Below are 16,325 nucleotides of genomic sequence, written 5' to 3' on the forward strand. Positions count from 1 at the left end.
AGGGTGACTGTGGGTTCTGTGTGGCGCACGGTACCTGGTGAAACCCTCTTGGAAAGACCTCATTCTGAAAAGTGTCTGTGTGACCGTCTAAGTGACGCTCAGAAGTGGTGAATTCCAATTATTTTAAATGTGCTCGCTAGGTATGCCCTGGGTTTGGTCATTTCGAGTTAAAACTTCTTATGGATAGGGGGCAGCATTTTCAAGTTTGGATGAAAAGCGTGCCCAGAGTAAACTGCCTCCTACTCAGTCCCAGATGCTAATATATGCATATTAGTATTGTTATTGGATAGAAAACACTCTGAAGTTTCTAAAACTGTTTGAATGATGTCTGTGAGTATAACAGAACTCACATGGCAGGCAAAAACCTGAGAAAAAATCCAAACAGGAAGTGGGAAATCTGAGGTTTGTAGTTTTTAAACTCAGCCCAATTGAATATACAGTGGGATATGGGTAATGTTGCACTTCCTAAGGCTTCCACTAGATGTCAACCGTTTTTAGAACGTTGTTTGATGCTTCTACTATGAAGATGGGCTGAATGAGAGGGGAATGAGTCAGAGGTCTGCCAGCAGCCTCGGTCTCAGTCACGCGCATTCACATGAGAGGTAGCTCTAGTTCCATTGCTTTTCTACAGATAATGGAATTCTCTGGTTGGGACATTATTGAACATTTATGATAAAAACATCCTAATGATTGATTCTATACATCGTTTGATTTGTTTCTACGACCAGTAATATACCTTTTGGGAATTTTCGTCTGACATTTCCTCTGGACTTGCCCGCACCTCGTGAGTTTCGATTTGTTTACTAAACACCCTAACAAAAGGAGGAATTTGGCCATAAATGATGGACTTTCTGGAACAAATCAAACATTTATTGTGTAACGTGGATTCCTGGGAGTGCATTCAGACGAAGATCATCAAAGGTAAGTGAAATATTTATAATTCTATTTCTGACTTATGTTGACCCCAACATGGCGGATATTTCTTTTGGCTGGTTTGGGCTCTGAGCTCCGTGCTCAGATTATTGCATGGTATGCTTTTTCCGTTTAGTTTAAAAAAAATCTGACACAGCGGTTGCATTAAGGAGACGTTAATCTAAAGTTCCATGCATAACACTTGAATTTTCATCAACATTTATACTGAGTATTTCTGTGAATTGATGTGGCTCTCTGCAAAATCACCGCATATTTTGGAACTACTGAACATAACACGCCAATGTAAAATTAGATTTTTGGATATAAATATGCACTTTATCGAACAAAACATACATGTATTGTGTAACATGAAGTCCTATGAGTGTCATCTGATGAAGATCATCAAAGGTTAGTGATTCATTTTATCTCTTTTTGTGCTTTTTGTGACTCCTCTCTTTGGCTGGAAAAATGGCTGGGTTTTTCTGTGACTTGGTGGTGACCTAACATAATCGTTTGTGGAGCTTTCGCTGTAAAGCATTTTTGAAATCAGACACTGTGGCTGGATTAACTTCTTATGGCTGCAGGGGCAGTATTGAGTAGCTTGGATGAAAGGTGCACAGAGCTGCCCAGAGTAAGTGGCCAACTCCTCAGTCATAGTTGCTAATATATGCATATTATTAGTAGTATTGGATAGAAAACACTCTGAAGTTTCTAAAACGGTTTGAACTATGTCTGTGAGTATAACAAAACTCATATGGCAGGCAAAAACCTGAAAAGAAAATCCAAACAGGAAGTGGAAATTCTGAGGCTGGTGGATTTTCAACCAAGATCCCATTGAAATCACAGCGAGATATGATTTAGTTTGCACTTCCTACGGCTTCCACTCGATGTCAACAGTCTGTAGAACTTTGTATGATGACTCTACTGTGAAGGGGGGCCGAATGAGAGGAGAATTAGTCACGTCTGCCATGAGGTGACCATTCTTTGACCATGCGCGTTCACATGAGAGGGAGCTCCGTTCCATCGCTCATCTGAAGTCAATGTAATTCTCCGGTTGGAACGTTATTCAAGATTTATGTTAACAACATTCTAAAGATTGATTCAATACATCGTTTGACATGTTTCTACTGACTGTTACGGAACTTTTGGACATTTCGTCAGGTTTAGTGAACGCGCTTCATGACTTTGGAATTGTTTACCAAACGCGCTAACAAAAGTAGCTAATTGGACATAAATAACGGACATTATCGAACAAATCAAGCATTTATTGTGGACTTGGGATTCCTGGGAGGGCATTCTGATCATCAAAGGTAAGGGAATAGATCATCAAAGGTAAGGGATTATTTATCATGTCATTTCTGGTTTCTGTTGACTCCAACATGGCGGCTAATTTGACTATCGTTCTGAGCGCCGTCTCAGATTATTGCATGGTTTGCTTTTTCCATAAAGTTTTTTTGAAATCTGACACAGCGGTTGCATTAAGGAGAGGTATATCTATAATTCCATGTGTATTATCATCTACATTTATGATGAGTTTTTCTGTTGAATCGATGTGGCTATGCAAAATCACTGGATGTTTTTGGAACTAGTGAATGTAACACGCCAATGTAAACTCAGATTCTTTTATATAAATATGAACTTGTTCAAACAAAACATACATTTATTGTATAACATGAAGTCCAATGAGTGTCATCTGATAGTGATCATCAAAGGTTAGTGATTCAATTTATCTCTATTTGTGATTTTTGTGACTCCTAAAAATGACTGTGTTTGTCTGTGATTTGGCTGTGACCTAACATATAATCGTTTGTGGTGCTTTCGCTGAAAATCCTATTTGAAATCGGACACTTTGGTGGGATTAACAACAAGATTACCTTTAAAATGATATAAGACACATGCATGTTTGAGGAATTTTAATTATGAGATTTCTGTTGTTTGAATTTGACGCCCTGCACTTTCACTGGCTGTTGTCATATCGATCCCGTTAGCGGGATTGCAGCCATAAGAAGTTTTAACTTCTTATGGCTGGGTGGCAGTATTGAGTAGCTTGGATGAAAAGGTTCCCAGAGTAAACTGCCTGCTACTCAGGCTCAGAGGCTAACATATACATATTATTAGAATATTTGGATAGAAAACACTCTGAAGTTTCTAAAACTGTTTGAATGATATCTGTGAGTATAACAAAACTCATATGGCAGGCAAAAACCTGAGAAAAAATCCAACCAGGAAGTGGGAAATCTGAGGTTTGTAGGTTTGCCTATCCAATATACAGTGGTTATGATATTGGTCATTTTGCACTTCCTAAGGCTTCCACTAGATGTCAACAGTCTTTAGAACCTTGTTTGATGCTTCTACTGTGAAGAATGAGGGAAGGAGATCTCTTTGAGTCAGGTGTCTGGCACGAGCTGCACATGCGTGCTCACGTGAGAGCGACCTGCTTTCCATCGCATTTCTGAAGACAAAAGAATTCTCCGGTTGAAACATTATTGAAGATTTATGTTAAAAACATCTTAAAGATTGATTCTATACATCGCTTGACATGTTTCTACGAACTGTAATGGAATTGTTTGACTTTTCATCTGACCTGCGCGTCATGAATGTGGATTACTGGACTGAACGTGCGAACAAAATAAAGGTATTTGGACATAAATGATGGACTATATCGAACAAAACAAACATTTATTGTGGAACTGGGATTCCTGGGAGTGCATTCTGATGAAGATCATCAAAGGTACGTGAATATTTATAATGCTATTTCTGACTTCTGTTGACTCCAAAACGTGGTGGATATCTTTATGGCTTTTGTGGGCTCTGAGCGCTGTACTCAGATTATAGCATGGTGTGCTTTTTCCGTAAAGTTTTTTTGAAATCTGACACAGCGGTTGCATTAAGGAGAAGTTTATCTAAAGTTCCATGTTTAATACTTGTATCTTTTATCAATGTTTATTATGAGTGTTTCTGTAAATTGATGTGGCTTTCTGCAAAATCACCGGATGTTTTGGAGGAAAAACATTACTGAACATAACGCGCCAATGTAAACTAAGATTTTTGGATATAAATATGAACTTTATCGAAGTTGTGTAACATGAAGTCCTATGAGTGTCATCTGTTCAAGATCATCAAAGGTTAGTGATTAATTCTCTCCATTTCGGATTTTTGTGACTCCTCTCTTTGGCTGGAAAAATGCCTGTGTTTTTCTGTGACTTGGCTCTGACCTAACATAATCGTTTGTGGTGCTTTCGCCCGAAAGCCTATTTGAAATCGGACACTGTGAGGGGATTAACAAGAAGTGTATCTTTAAAATGGTGTAAAATACTTGTATGTCTGAGGAATTGTAATTATGAGATTTCTGTTGTTTTGAATTTAGCTCCCTGCACTTTCACTGGCTGTTGTCATATCAATGGTGCAGCCGTAAGAAGTTTAACTGAAGCACTCACAAATGAATTACTTAAAAATCATACAATGTGATTTTCTGGATTTTTGTTTTAGATTCCGTCTCTCACAGTTGAAGTGTACCTATGATAAAAATGACAGACCTCTACATGCTTTGAAAGTAGGAAAACCTGCAAAATCGGCAGTGTTTCAAATACTTGTTCTCCCCACTGTATCTGGCTGGCATGAAAATGAACCACGGGAAAAGCATCCTCCATTCGCTATTTAAGTGCATAGATGATGTATCTTTTTCCCCTGTTCCGAGACAGGTGCATTATAATGGTACATTCTAAATCAAAACTAATTTCACACATTTATTATATGTAAAGACAATATTAAATCAAGAATAGTCGGATGGGTGACAATATTATTACTTGTCCATTTTGTACTATCACTTGATGGTGCCCAGCACGTGTAGTAAGCGAAAATCAGTGCACGCCTTTTTCCCGACTTAAAATCATAGTTTCACACCTCATGTAGTCTATGTATCACATAAACTCATGTAGTTTGTATCACAACTAAAGTGTGTCAGGTTTTGGCCAGGACTGTTCTGGTTTTTGTCACTAGATGTCCCCATTGCACCTTTTTTGAACCTTTTGTTTTTTCCTTGCTCTATTATTGTTTGCACCTGTGTGTCGTTCCTTGTTGGTATTTAAACCCTGTGTGTTCCTCAGTTCTTTGCTCAGTGTTTGTATGTTAGCACCCAGCCCCAGCCTTGTTGTGAACATATATATTTCTCTTATTGGATTTTCCAGAGGTTCTCTGGTTTAGTTCTTGTGTATTTTTGAGTAGTCTTTTGAGGTTTGTTTTTCCCTGCTGTTTTTACCACTTTGTGGAGTTTCTTTGTATTTTGGAGGATAACCATTTTGTGCCTCTTGGCTTTATTTTGGACGTGGTGGATTTATATTCTTTGCCTGAAGATCTTGTCCTTTTATTAAATCATCATCTCTAGTACTGCTGAGTCTGCCTCATCTTCTGGGTTCTGCCGACTTTTAGTGACTGTTTCTCTCACCGGGTCCTGACAAAGTGGGCAAATAACTTCTCAAATTAAGCACATTATCCGCTTTACAACCGGTGTAGAGCCTAACTGGCATACACAGAGTTTCATGTTTGGGAAAGAGAATTTCCACCATAAAAAAATCACCTTCATAATAAAGCACTACATGCATAATTGCATTTGCGGTCACTTTTGAGAATGGTGTTTTCCCGCTAATTGATTGCATTTTGGAACAGTCGCGCTTATTACCTACTGTCGTGTGCGCATTGCTGCATTTCTAACATGAAGAAATAGCCTTAGTTTATCAACATTTTAAACTAAACGTTCTGATCTGTTGCATCAGCCTCATTGCTTTTAAAAGGATGTTTTGAGGCGAGTGGTTGTATTAATTTGGGATCTATCGCATCCCACAATTGTCCCAGAGTATGTTTGGAATATTTCTTTCTCGCACAGAAGGACAAGTTGACCAATAGAATAAGTCAATTTTTGTACTTAAGGCGATAGTAGTTGACAAACAATGCATTCGGGAAGTATTCAGAATCCTTCACTTTTTCCACATTTTGTTACATTCTTATTCTAAAGTGGATTAAATAGTCCCCCCCCCCCCCCCCCCCCATCAATCTACACAATTCCCCATAATGACAAAGCAAAAACAGGTTTAGACATTTTTGCAAATGTATAAAACAAAAATGAAATATCACATTTACATAAGCATTCAGACCCTTTACTCAGCACCACCTTTGGTAGCTATTATAGCCTCGGGTCTTCTTGGGTGTGACGCTACAAGCTTGGCACACCTGTATTTGTGGAGTTTCTACCATTCTTCTCTGCAGATCCTCTCAAGCTGTCAGGTTGGATGGAGAGCGTCGCTGCACAGCTTTTTTTCAGGTCGCTCCAGGGAGATTCGATCAGGTTCAAGTCCGGGCTCTGGCTGGGCCATTCCAGGATATTCAGAGACTTTTCCCAAAGTCACTCCTGCGTTGTCTTGACTGTGTGCTTAGGGTTGTTGTCCTGTTGGAAGGTGAACCGTCACCCCAGTCTGAGGTACTGAGTGCTCTGGAACAGGTTTTCATCAAGGATCTCTCTGTACTTTGCTCCGTTCATCTTTCCCTCGATCCTGACTAGTGTCTGCCGCTAAAAAACATCCCCACAGCATGATACTGCCACCACCATGCTTCCCCGTAGGGATGGTGCCAGGTTTCCACCAGACGTGACGCTTAACATTCAGACCAAAGAGTTCACTCTTGGTTTCATCAGACCAGAGAATCTTGTTTCTCATGGTCCGAGAGTCCTTTAGGTGCCTTTTGGCAAACTTCAAGCGGGCTGTCATGTGCCTTTTACTGAGAAGTGGCTTCCGCAAAGGCCTGATTGGTGGAGTGATGCAGAGATGGTTGTCCTTCTGGAAGATTCTTCCATCTCCACAGAGGAACTCTGGACCTCTGTCAGAGTGACCATTGGGATATCTCCCTGACCAAGGGGCCCTTCTCCCCCAATTGCTGAGTTTGGCCAGTGGTTTCAAACTTCTCCCATTTAAGAATGATGGAGGCCACTGTTCTTGGGGACCTTCAATGTTTTGGTAACCTTCCCCAGATCTGTGCCTCAACACAATCCTGTCTCGGAGCTCTATGGATAATTCCTTCGACCTCATGGCTTGGTTTTTGCTCTGACATGCACTGTCAACTGTGGGACCTTATATAGACAGGTGTGTGTCTTTTCAAATCATGTCCAATCATTTCAATTTACCACAGGTGAACTCCAATCAAGTTTTAGAAACATCTCAAGGATGATCAATGGAAACAGGATGCACCTGAGGTCAATTCCGAGTCTCATAGCAAAGGGTCTGAATACTTATGTAAATAACGTATTTCAGTAAAAAAATTATACATTTGCAAAAATTTCTAATAACCTGTTTTCACTTGTCAATATGGGGTATTGTGTGTAGACTGATCAGGAACATTTTAGAATAAGGCTGTAACGTAACAAAAATGGGGAAAAAGTGAAAGGGTCTGAATATTTTCCAAAGGCACTGTATATCATAACACTCACTCATCAAGTCTTACATTCCTACATTCCATTACTTTTCTCTTTCCAACATAGTTGGAAAAAACAATTTGACCAACGGAAGGAAGCTGGTGACCAGTTTGACCATATCATAGCCTAGAATTAAAAAATCTCCTACTCGTGGATTTATTTGCCCCTTTAGGTAGGGTTCATCATTTGAGCTATAAAAAATACACTGCTCAAAAAAATAAAGGGATCACTTAAACAACACAATGTAACTCCAAGTCAATCACACTTCTGTGAAATCAAACTGTCCACTTAGGAAGCAACACTGATTGACAAAAAATTTCACATGCTGTTGTGCAAATGGAATAGACAAAAGGTGGAAATTATAGGCAATTAGCAAGACACCCCCCAAAAAGGAGTGATTCTGCAGGTGGTGACCACAGACCACTTCTCAGTTCCTATGCTTCCTGGCTGATGTTTTGGTCACTTTTGAATGCTGGCGGTGCTCTCACTCTAGTGGTAGCATGAGACGGAGTCTACAACCCACACAAGTGGCTCAGGTAGTGCAGTTCATCCAGGATGGCACATCAATGCGAGCTGTGGCAAAAAGGTTTGCTGTGTCTGTCAGGGTAGTGTCCAGAGCATGGAGGCGCTACCAGGAGACAGGCCAGTACATCAGGAGACGTGGAGGAGGCCGTAGGAGGGCAACAACCCAGCAGCAGGACCGCTACCTCCGCCTTTGTGCAAGGAGGTGCACTGCCAGCGCCCTGCAAAATGGCCTCCAGCAGGCCACAAATGTGCATGTGTCTGCTCAAACGGTCAGAAACAGACTCCATGAGGGTGGTATGAGGGCCCGACGTCCACAGGTGGGGGTTGTGCTTACAGCCAACACCGTGCAGGACGTTTTGGCATTTGCCAGAGAACACCAAGTTTGGCAAATTCGCCACTGGCGCCCTGTGCTCTTCACAGATGAAAGCAGGTTCACACTGAGCACATGAGCACATGTGACAGACGTGACAGAGTCTGGAGACGCCGTGGAGAACGTTCTGCTGCCTGCAACATCCTCCAGCATGACCGGTTTGGCGATGGGTCAGTCATGGTGTGGGGTGGCATTTCTTTGTGGGGCCGCACAGCCCTCCATGTGCTCGCCAGAGGTAGCCTGACTGCCAATAGGTACCGAGATGAGATCCTCAGACCCCTTGTGAGACCATATGCTGTCACATGCACATTTGTGGCCTGCTGGAGGTCATTTTGCAGGGCGCTGGCAGTGCACCTCCTTGCACAAAGGCGGAGGTAGCGGTCCTGCTGCTGGGTTGTTGCCCTCCTACGGCCTCCTCCACGTCTCCTGATGTACTGGCCTGTCTCCTGGTAGCGCCTCCATGCTCTGGACACTACGCTGACAGACACAGCAAACCTTTTTGCCACAGCTCGCATTGATGTGCCATCCTGGATGAACTGCACTACCTGAGCCACTTGTGTGGGTTGTAGACTCCGTTTCATGCTACCACTAGAGTGAGTGCACCGCCAGCATTCAAAAGTGACTAAAACATCAGCCAGGAAGCATAGGAACTGAGAAGTGGTCTGTGGTCGCCACCTGCAGAATCACTCCTTTTTTGGGGTTGTCTTGCTAATTGCCTATAATTTCCACCTTTTGTCTATTCCATTTGCACAACAGCATGTGAAATTTATTGTCAATCAGTGTTGCTTCCTAAGTGGACAGTTTGATTTCACAGAAGTGTGATTGACTTGGAGTTACATTGTGTTGTTTAAGTGTTCCCTTTATTTTTCTGAGCAGTGTATATTATGGTCTTGTATCCTTCAGACTTACTCAATGAATAAGCAACTATAGATTCAAACAATGTTCAACATTCTTTATTTTTCTTAAGGAATTGTATTCATTTACTGTTACAGATATATCATAGACATTAAGGGCTGTTGTCGTTGGACTTGTTGCATAGAGCACCTTTAATATGGACAATAATTGAGATTCTGTCTATATTGATGTACACTTCCCCTCAGTGGAATATACCATGGTAAAATCCAATGTGAAAGCAATGCGATTTGATTGTATATCACGTGCTCACATTTTTTGGAAATGCTTAGACTGTTAAAGATAATGTCCTCCACTGGGTGGCAGTAAAAGTCCTGAAATAATCACACAATTTTACATTTTAGTCATTTAGCAGATGTTCTTATCTAGAGCGACTTACAGTAAGTTGTAAATCAAACCCACAACCCTGGCGTTGCAAGCTCCACGCTCTACCAACTGAGCCACACGGGACCACCCATTCAACCAGGATGAAATCAGACATTATGTATAATACATGATCTACATATTCTACGCAACAGTCTAGGTCTATAATGAAGCAGGAAGAAGAATAAAAGCCACAGCACTGACGTTCTTTAAATGTCACATTTAATGAGTTTCACCACTGTACTTCAAATCTACACTTTTAGAAACCGGCCATTTTTCCCAACACACACGTGAGTACATCCGAGGAGTCAATTCCGGTCTCAACTTCACATTGGCTTTAAGGTCCTTGTAAGCAGAGCTTTATAGATATATTTATCGTAAATTGTATTCAAATTACATTACCTCTGAGTATAAACTTCAAATGTCTTATAAAATGTGTGACAGCACAAGTAGTATCTATCCAAATTTTGCCCAAATATCAGTTGCAGGTTCAAGTTAGTCTGCGTTATTTTTTTGTACACGTTTAAAATGAGCATCAGTGGGTTTTTGTACTTCATTACAACCCAAAATCTCTTGAAGAAAAGATACTAGCATCTTCACATACATATTACACAGGGAAACGGGGGGGGGGGGGGGGGGGGGTCATAGCCTATCAAATGTATGACTCAATGTCAACTAACAGTCTGTAATTGCTTGGCTATTGATAGGGTTTTTAATACAATGACATGATAGTATGCAACCCACCTCTGGCAAATTTTTAATCGTTTTTCAAATGAGTGAAGAAGAAACTTGCATGTGTTTTATTTATTTCAATATAAAAGCTGGAAGGGACATTCAAGTTTTATTTTTAAATCTCCACATGAAATGATAAACTTGTGGAGGTAGACAAACCAAGTAATTGAGCTCAAGAGGTAGAGACCAACATTGTGATTCCTTTATATACATATAAACACAATAGTAAAGTGTTTCTCTAAGGTAAAAGAAATAATAATATAATAATAATAGTAGTATAATAATAATAAGAAAAAAGCCTTCTACTTCAATATAGCCGCAGCTCTGCAGTACACACAAGACACAATTAACATAATTGGTTATGTGTTTTTTCATTTGTTTTCTGAATCATTTTTGTTTTGGATTATTTTTGTCTTCTACACACTCTAGTACAGGGGAAAACAAATTAAAGACCAAATAAAATATATACAAGTCTCAAAAATAAAATAAAATGCACAGCCCTAAAAATGTGCAGGCTAATACACCTTCTATACAGCAGTATTGTTTTGAGTTTTAATTTCTTAGTTTTTTTCCTCCATTGTAGATTTAGTTTGAAATCTATTCGTTTTTTTATGTATTTACATATCATATTCTGTGGATCATGAGAAAGCATGCCATAGAATGTTGACTGAAAGAACTAAAAAATAATAATCAAAAAATATATTAAATTGTTTTCTTCTGAGAGTTTATTTTATTGGCGTAGGTGTGGGTAACATGAAATATCGCTTTGGGGAGTGAGGTTTAAAGTAGACCTAATATATCTGTTTGACACCATTCCCTTGATAAGGTGACAAACCCTCACCAAAGCAACTCACTGTAGTTAGTTAAACATTCTTATTCGCATGTGACAGGACACACGTATAAGCAACCCTACAGAAATGAATGAATGTCTTCAAGGAATGGCAACATCCCCTCGTATCATCAAACATCTATTTTTTTAAATCTTGGTTTCGCTTTCTCTTTAGAATAATTGTATTATTTTGGTTTGGCTGATCTTCGTATTATTTTGCTTGTCTGTCTTCAACTAGGTATGTATTGACAGAACATGGACAGTGTATGGTAGGACTATAGATTCAGCAGACATGGCAGGGGAACCAGTGAATGTCTGTATCCTTTATACTCTTAACATGCCTGTTCATATGGTACAGTATGTCTAACAGCAGATTACTTGAATTCGGTCTCTCAGAGTCTCCAGAGAGAAAATGCAACGACCAAGTAGCACCCCAACATGGCCTTCTTGTTACTGTAGCACAAAACCTGTGCGAATCCCACAATATCAATATGTACCCTAAACTACTGCCTCTCTGTCCCCCGTCATGCTACAGTACTTCAGCTCTCAGTGGCTCTTCGCACTAATAGTCTATTCTTTGAAGCAACCACATTCCAGGGTTACCTCATTTTACCCAGCTAATACTGACACAGTGCCATACTTCCACATGCCCACATTTGGGTTAGGTGTGCGAGTGGGTGTGCCGTGTGAGGGGTTCTCGCCATATGTATCGCAACCAAATGGCATGCAGAGCACACATCTCTTCACAAATACTGACTTCTAACCCGGGAGACAGCAGGCATAGAGCATACAGCAATGGAGCAGAAAAAAATTTAACAAAAAAACAAACAATGAAATCCTCTGACTATACTGTTTAACAGTACACCACAAATAAATAAAAAGCTTCATCTCTAATTGAACTCTATGATTTCTCGGGGGGGTGGATTAGCTAGCGTGAGTAGGTACAGTCTTAAATCTCGTTCTATACATAAAACAACACCCATTCCGGACCCCGTCTCCCTCCTTTAATAAATAAGTGACGACTATGCGTGTATGGAAGTGGATGGGAGCTGTGCGTTGCCCTCTGGGACTGCAGGCAGACTACGAGGACTCTCTGTAGCATACTGCCTCTTTCTCATCCCTGGCTTTACACACACTTTCAAGCACACAAGGGTGGCTCTTATACCACCTCTGCACAATGTTTGTATGCACATGTGTGTGTGCATTCATTAGTGGGTTTGCATCTACAGAGCAGTGTGGGTATACACTTGTATACATAGCACACCCTAAAAGTCCCTCCATAACCCAGTCAGCAGTGGTTGGTTGGGTTCATTTTAAAACTTCATAGTTAGTATTACAGTACACACACAGTGGACATTGCTAGTCCTAGACTCCAGTGAAATGCTACGCAGGTTGGGGTTTCTTCTTCTTGTCCTCAGTAGTCCAGCGTGGGCCATGGGCAGGGTCGTGTCCCAGACAGCAGCTATTCCCACACCAGGGGGGACGGGGGCATCTCAGAGGGCTGGGCCACAGTGGAACTGTCAGGGAGAGAGAGAGACAGCGAGGGAGATGAGCGAAACAAAGAACAAAAGAGGACACAGAGAGATGAGGGGACAGGGAGAGATGGAAAGGTATGGTCAGTCACTGGCACTGTCGCAGCACCACTTTCTGTTTAGTGAGCAGCATGCATCTACTGCAGAGGAAAAAGCAATTAACTAATGCACCAAATCCTTAACAATAACTCTCAGGATGTTGGCTGGATGGAGGCAGGAGTGAAACTCACAAATCAGATATTTTAGGCTGGGTAATAACAAACTGCAAGGAGAAAGACACTTTTATTGGCTGCCAGTGAGCAAAGCTGGCCAATGGAATGGACTGTTACTGTTCTTGTTGTGACACAGAAGGACACAGGTACCAAGGTGTGGCAGGTAGATCAGGTAAGAGAAGGGAAGCTGACATGCTCACAGGACCAGGTCAAGGTGGGTAAATGTCATCTAACAAGCTATCAAGTTTCTAAGAAGTGGTTAGCTTTCAAACTAGCTCAATTCCAAAAATCCAAACAATGAGGAATCCAGTTTTATCTACCGGCAGAGGCCTCTAGTCTTACCTGATAAAGCTTTTGAAAGCGGCTGACTGGGGGTTGATGCAGAGCGGCACTCTGTTCCCCTTCTGCTGCTCCAGGATGAACTGGTGAATGATCTCTGTGGAAGACAGAGACAGGCTCAAGGAGACGAACCCAACACAGTCTTTACAGTTACACTGAGTTTCACAGTAAGGTTTTTAACCGGGGTTGACTAATTGTATCATACAGTATTTACTGCTTGTTTGAAATTAGGTAAAGATCTATTTCAAAGTGTGGATCTTCACGTAGAAATAACCCGGGTATGTATTTTGAAATCCCGTGGAAAAATGGTACTCTGATTCAGAGGGGTTAAGTTAAATGCAGAAGACACATTTCAGTTGAATGCATTGTACAACTGACTAGGTATCCCCCTTTCCCTTTAAGTTGCATTACAATGATCTACTGATTACTTAGCTTCATTGGGATTCATTAAAACAAGCTTTGTTGCCTAGCTACGACTTAGGACCAGGTAAATGGTTGAAATAAGTACCAGACAGGAAGGAAAAGGAAAGGGAGGGAGAAGTAGGATGAGGGAGAAGGAGGAGGGAGGAAGGCCAGGTTTATTTCGACCATCCACCAGAGTAAGCCTGCGTTTAGAAGACATCCTCACTAATACCTGCTGACAGAACAGGCCACCACTGATCTGGCTCTCCCCGCAGAGCGAGAGAGAGAGGAGGGTGGGAGGGTGAGGAAGAGATAGGCCGAGAGAGAACAAACATCTAAACGAGAGGGAGTGCTTCTAGGGATGTGACTAAAGGCGTCAGCAAGCTTCAGTTTAACTGCCGCCTAGCCGAACTCTGCAAGTGTACCGAACAAGTGTGCTCGCATACTCCCTTAAAAGACCTTCACTTGAAAAAATATAAAAAATATGCAATAGTACTGTTTAGACATTTTGAGACGCCATAGCCAGTATACACTTCCTCAAAATAGTCCGTATTAACTCAAGAAATCTGTCATTAATTTTGAAGTTTTTGCAGAGGAGATTTCGCAATTTTACATCTAACTAAGATGTTTGGTGCAGTATTTCTCAATTAAAAGATACGCATCAAAACAAGTCGTCTCTCATTGTATGACAACAAAGACTATTGAAGAATCCCTACTGTTGACCAATCAATGACAAAGGGGCGTAGACTTCGGCTACAGACTTATGTTGTCATAATATATGCACAAACTCTTCCGAACTGTTTCGGCTGGGAAGCATGAGGACGCCTTAACATACAGAGGCATGATCTGCACATGGTCTCAGGGCTGATTGGATTAAATTAGGACCTCAAGTGTCTGTAAAGCTTCCAGTTTCACAATAATTGTGGTACGAGGTTAAGTTGGGATAAGTCTTTCACAATGTAAGCAATGGATGAATGTCTATTTACCACCCATTGAACCCCTTAGCTTTAGCTAAAGCTGCCTCTCTTTGCAAACCCAGTGGAAAAACATAACCCGGTAACATGAAGGGAATAACAATGAATGAGCTAGATAGGTGTCACGTTCCTGACCTGTTTTCTGTTGTGTTGTATGTGTGTGATGGTCAGGGCGTGAGTTTTGGGTGGGCAGTCTATGTTTTCCGTTTCTATGTTGGTTTTGGGTTGCCTGGTATGGCTCTTAATTAGAGGCAGGTGTTTTGCGTTTTCCTCTAATTGAGAGTCATATTAAGGTAGGTTGTTCTCACTGTTTGTTTGTGGGTGATTGTCGCTGTGTCTGTGTTTATTGCACCACAGGTACTGTCTCGTCTCGTTCGGTCGTTCCTGTTCATGTGTTCTTCGTTTCATGTAAGTTCGTAGTTTAGGTCTGTCTAGTTCGTTTTGTTATTTTGTAAATTAGTCAAGTGTATTTTCGTGTCTGTTCTTCGTATTGCAATAAAGCATTATGTATTCATCCCCCGCTGCGCCTTGGTCTACTAACTCACCGAAAGACAGCCGTTACAGAATCACCCACGAAACCCAGATCAAGCAGCGGGTTAATGGACAGCAACGACAGCGCACGAAGCAGGATTTATGGTCTTGGGAGGAGATCATGGAAAGAAAGGGACCATGGGCTAAAGTGGAGGTGAATCACCGCCCATGGGAACAGCTGGAGGCAGCTCGGAGAGCGGAGGAGACCGGAGAGAGGAACCGGCATTATGAGGGGACGTGTCTAGCACGGAAGCCCGAAAAGCCCGCAAGTACTACCCAAAAATTTCTTGGGGGGGGGCTAAGAGGTAGTGGGCCGAGGGCAGGTAGGAGACCTGTGCCCACTTCCCAGGCTAACCGTGGAGAGCGGGAGTACGGGCAGACACCATGTTACGCAGTAGAGCGCACGGTGTCTCCTGTACGGGTGCATAGCCCAGTGCGGGTTATTCCACCTCCCCGCACTGGTAGGGCTAGATTGGGCATTGAGCCAAATGTCATGAAGCCGGCCCTACATATCTGGCCACCAGTACGTCTCCTTGGGCCGGCTTACATGGCACCAGCCTTACGCATGGTGTCCCCGGTTCGCCTACATGGCCCGGTGCGGGTTATTCCACCTCCCCGCACTGGTCGGGCAACGGGGAGCATTCAACCAGGTAAGGTTGGGCAGGCTCAGTGCTCAAGGGAGCCAGTACGCCTACAGGGTCCGGTATTTCCGGCGCTATCTCCTCGCCCCAGCCCAGTACCACCAGTGCCTAAACCACGCACTAAGCCACCTGTGCGTCTCCAGAGCCCTGTTCCTCCTCCACGCACTCTCCTTATGGTGCGTGTCTCCAGCCCAGTGCCTCCAGTTCCGGCACCACGCACTAAGCCACCTGTGCGTCTCCAGAGCCCTGTACGCACTGTTCCTTCTCCCCGCACTCGCCCTGAGGTGCGTGCCCTCAGCCCGGTACCTCCAGTTCCGGTACCACGCACCAGGCCTATAGTGCGCTTCGAGAGGTCAGTGTGCCCTATCCCTGCTCCCCGCACTAGCCTTGAAGTGCGTGCCGTCATCCCGGTACCTCCAGTTCCGGCACCACGCACCAGGCCTACTGTGCGCCTCAGCAGGGCAGAGTCGGCCGTCTGCCCAACGCCTTCTGCACTGCCTGTCTGCCCAGCTCCGCCTGAGCCATCTGTCTGCCCAGCTCCGCCTGAGCCATCTGTCTGCCCAGCGCCGTCTAAGCCATCTGTCTGCCCAG

At 42.6% G+C, this 16,325-nt stretch overlaps 1 protein-coding gene across 1 annotated transcript in view; it reads right to left on the reverse strand.

Moving 5' to 3' along the window:
* Positions 1 to 9,204: 9,204 nt before the first annotated feature.
* The window catches only part of LOC129822320 (serine/threonine-protein kinase NLK-like), a 136,245-nt gene continuing 129,124 nt past the window's right edge, over positions 9,205 to 16,325 (reverse strand). The window contains exons 10-11 of the mRNA XM_055880514.1: positions 13,190 to 13,283; positions 9,205 to 12,620 (exon numbers count right to left, since the gene is read on the reverse strand). Coding sequence (XP_055736489.1) covers positions 12,566 to 12,620; positions 13,190 to 13,283 — 149 coding nt within the window. The 3' untranslated portion in view covers positions 9,205 to 12,565. The remainder of the gene's footprint in view (positions 12,621 to 13,189; positions 13,284 to 16,325) is intronic.

Source organism: Salvelinus fontinalis, chromosome 24 (assembly GCF_029448725.1).
Source record: "Salvelinus fontinalis isolate EN_2023a chromosome 24, ASM2944872v1, whole genome shotgun sequence".
Lineage (NCBI taxonomy): Eukaryota > Metazoa > Chordata > Actinopteri > Salmoniformes > Salmonidae > Salvelinus > Salvelinus fontinalis.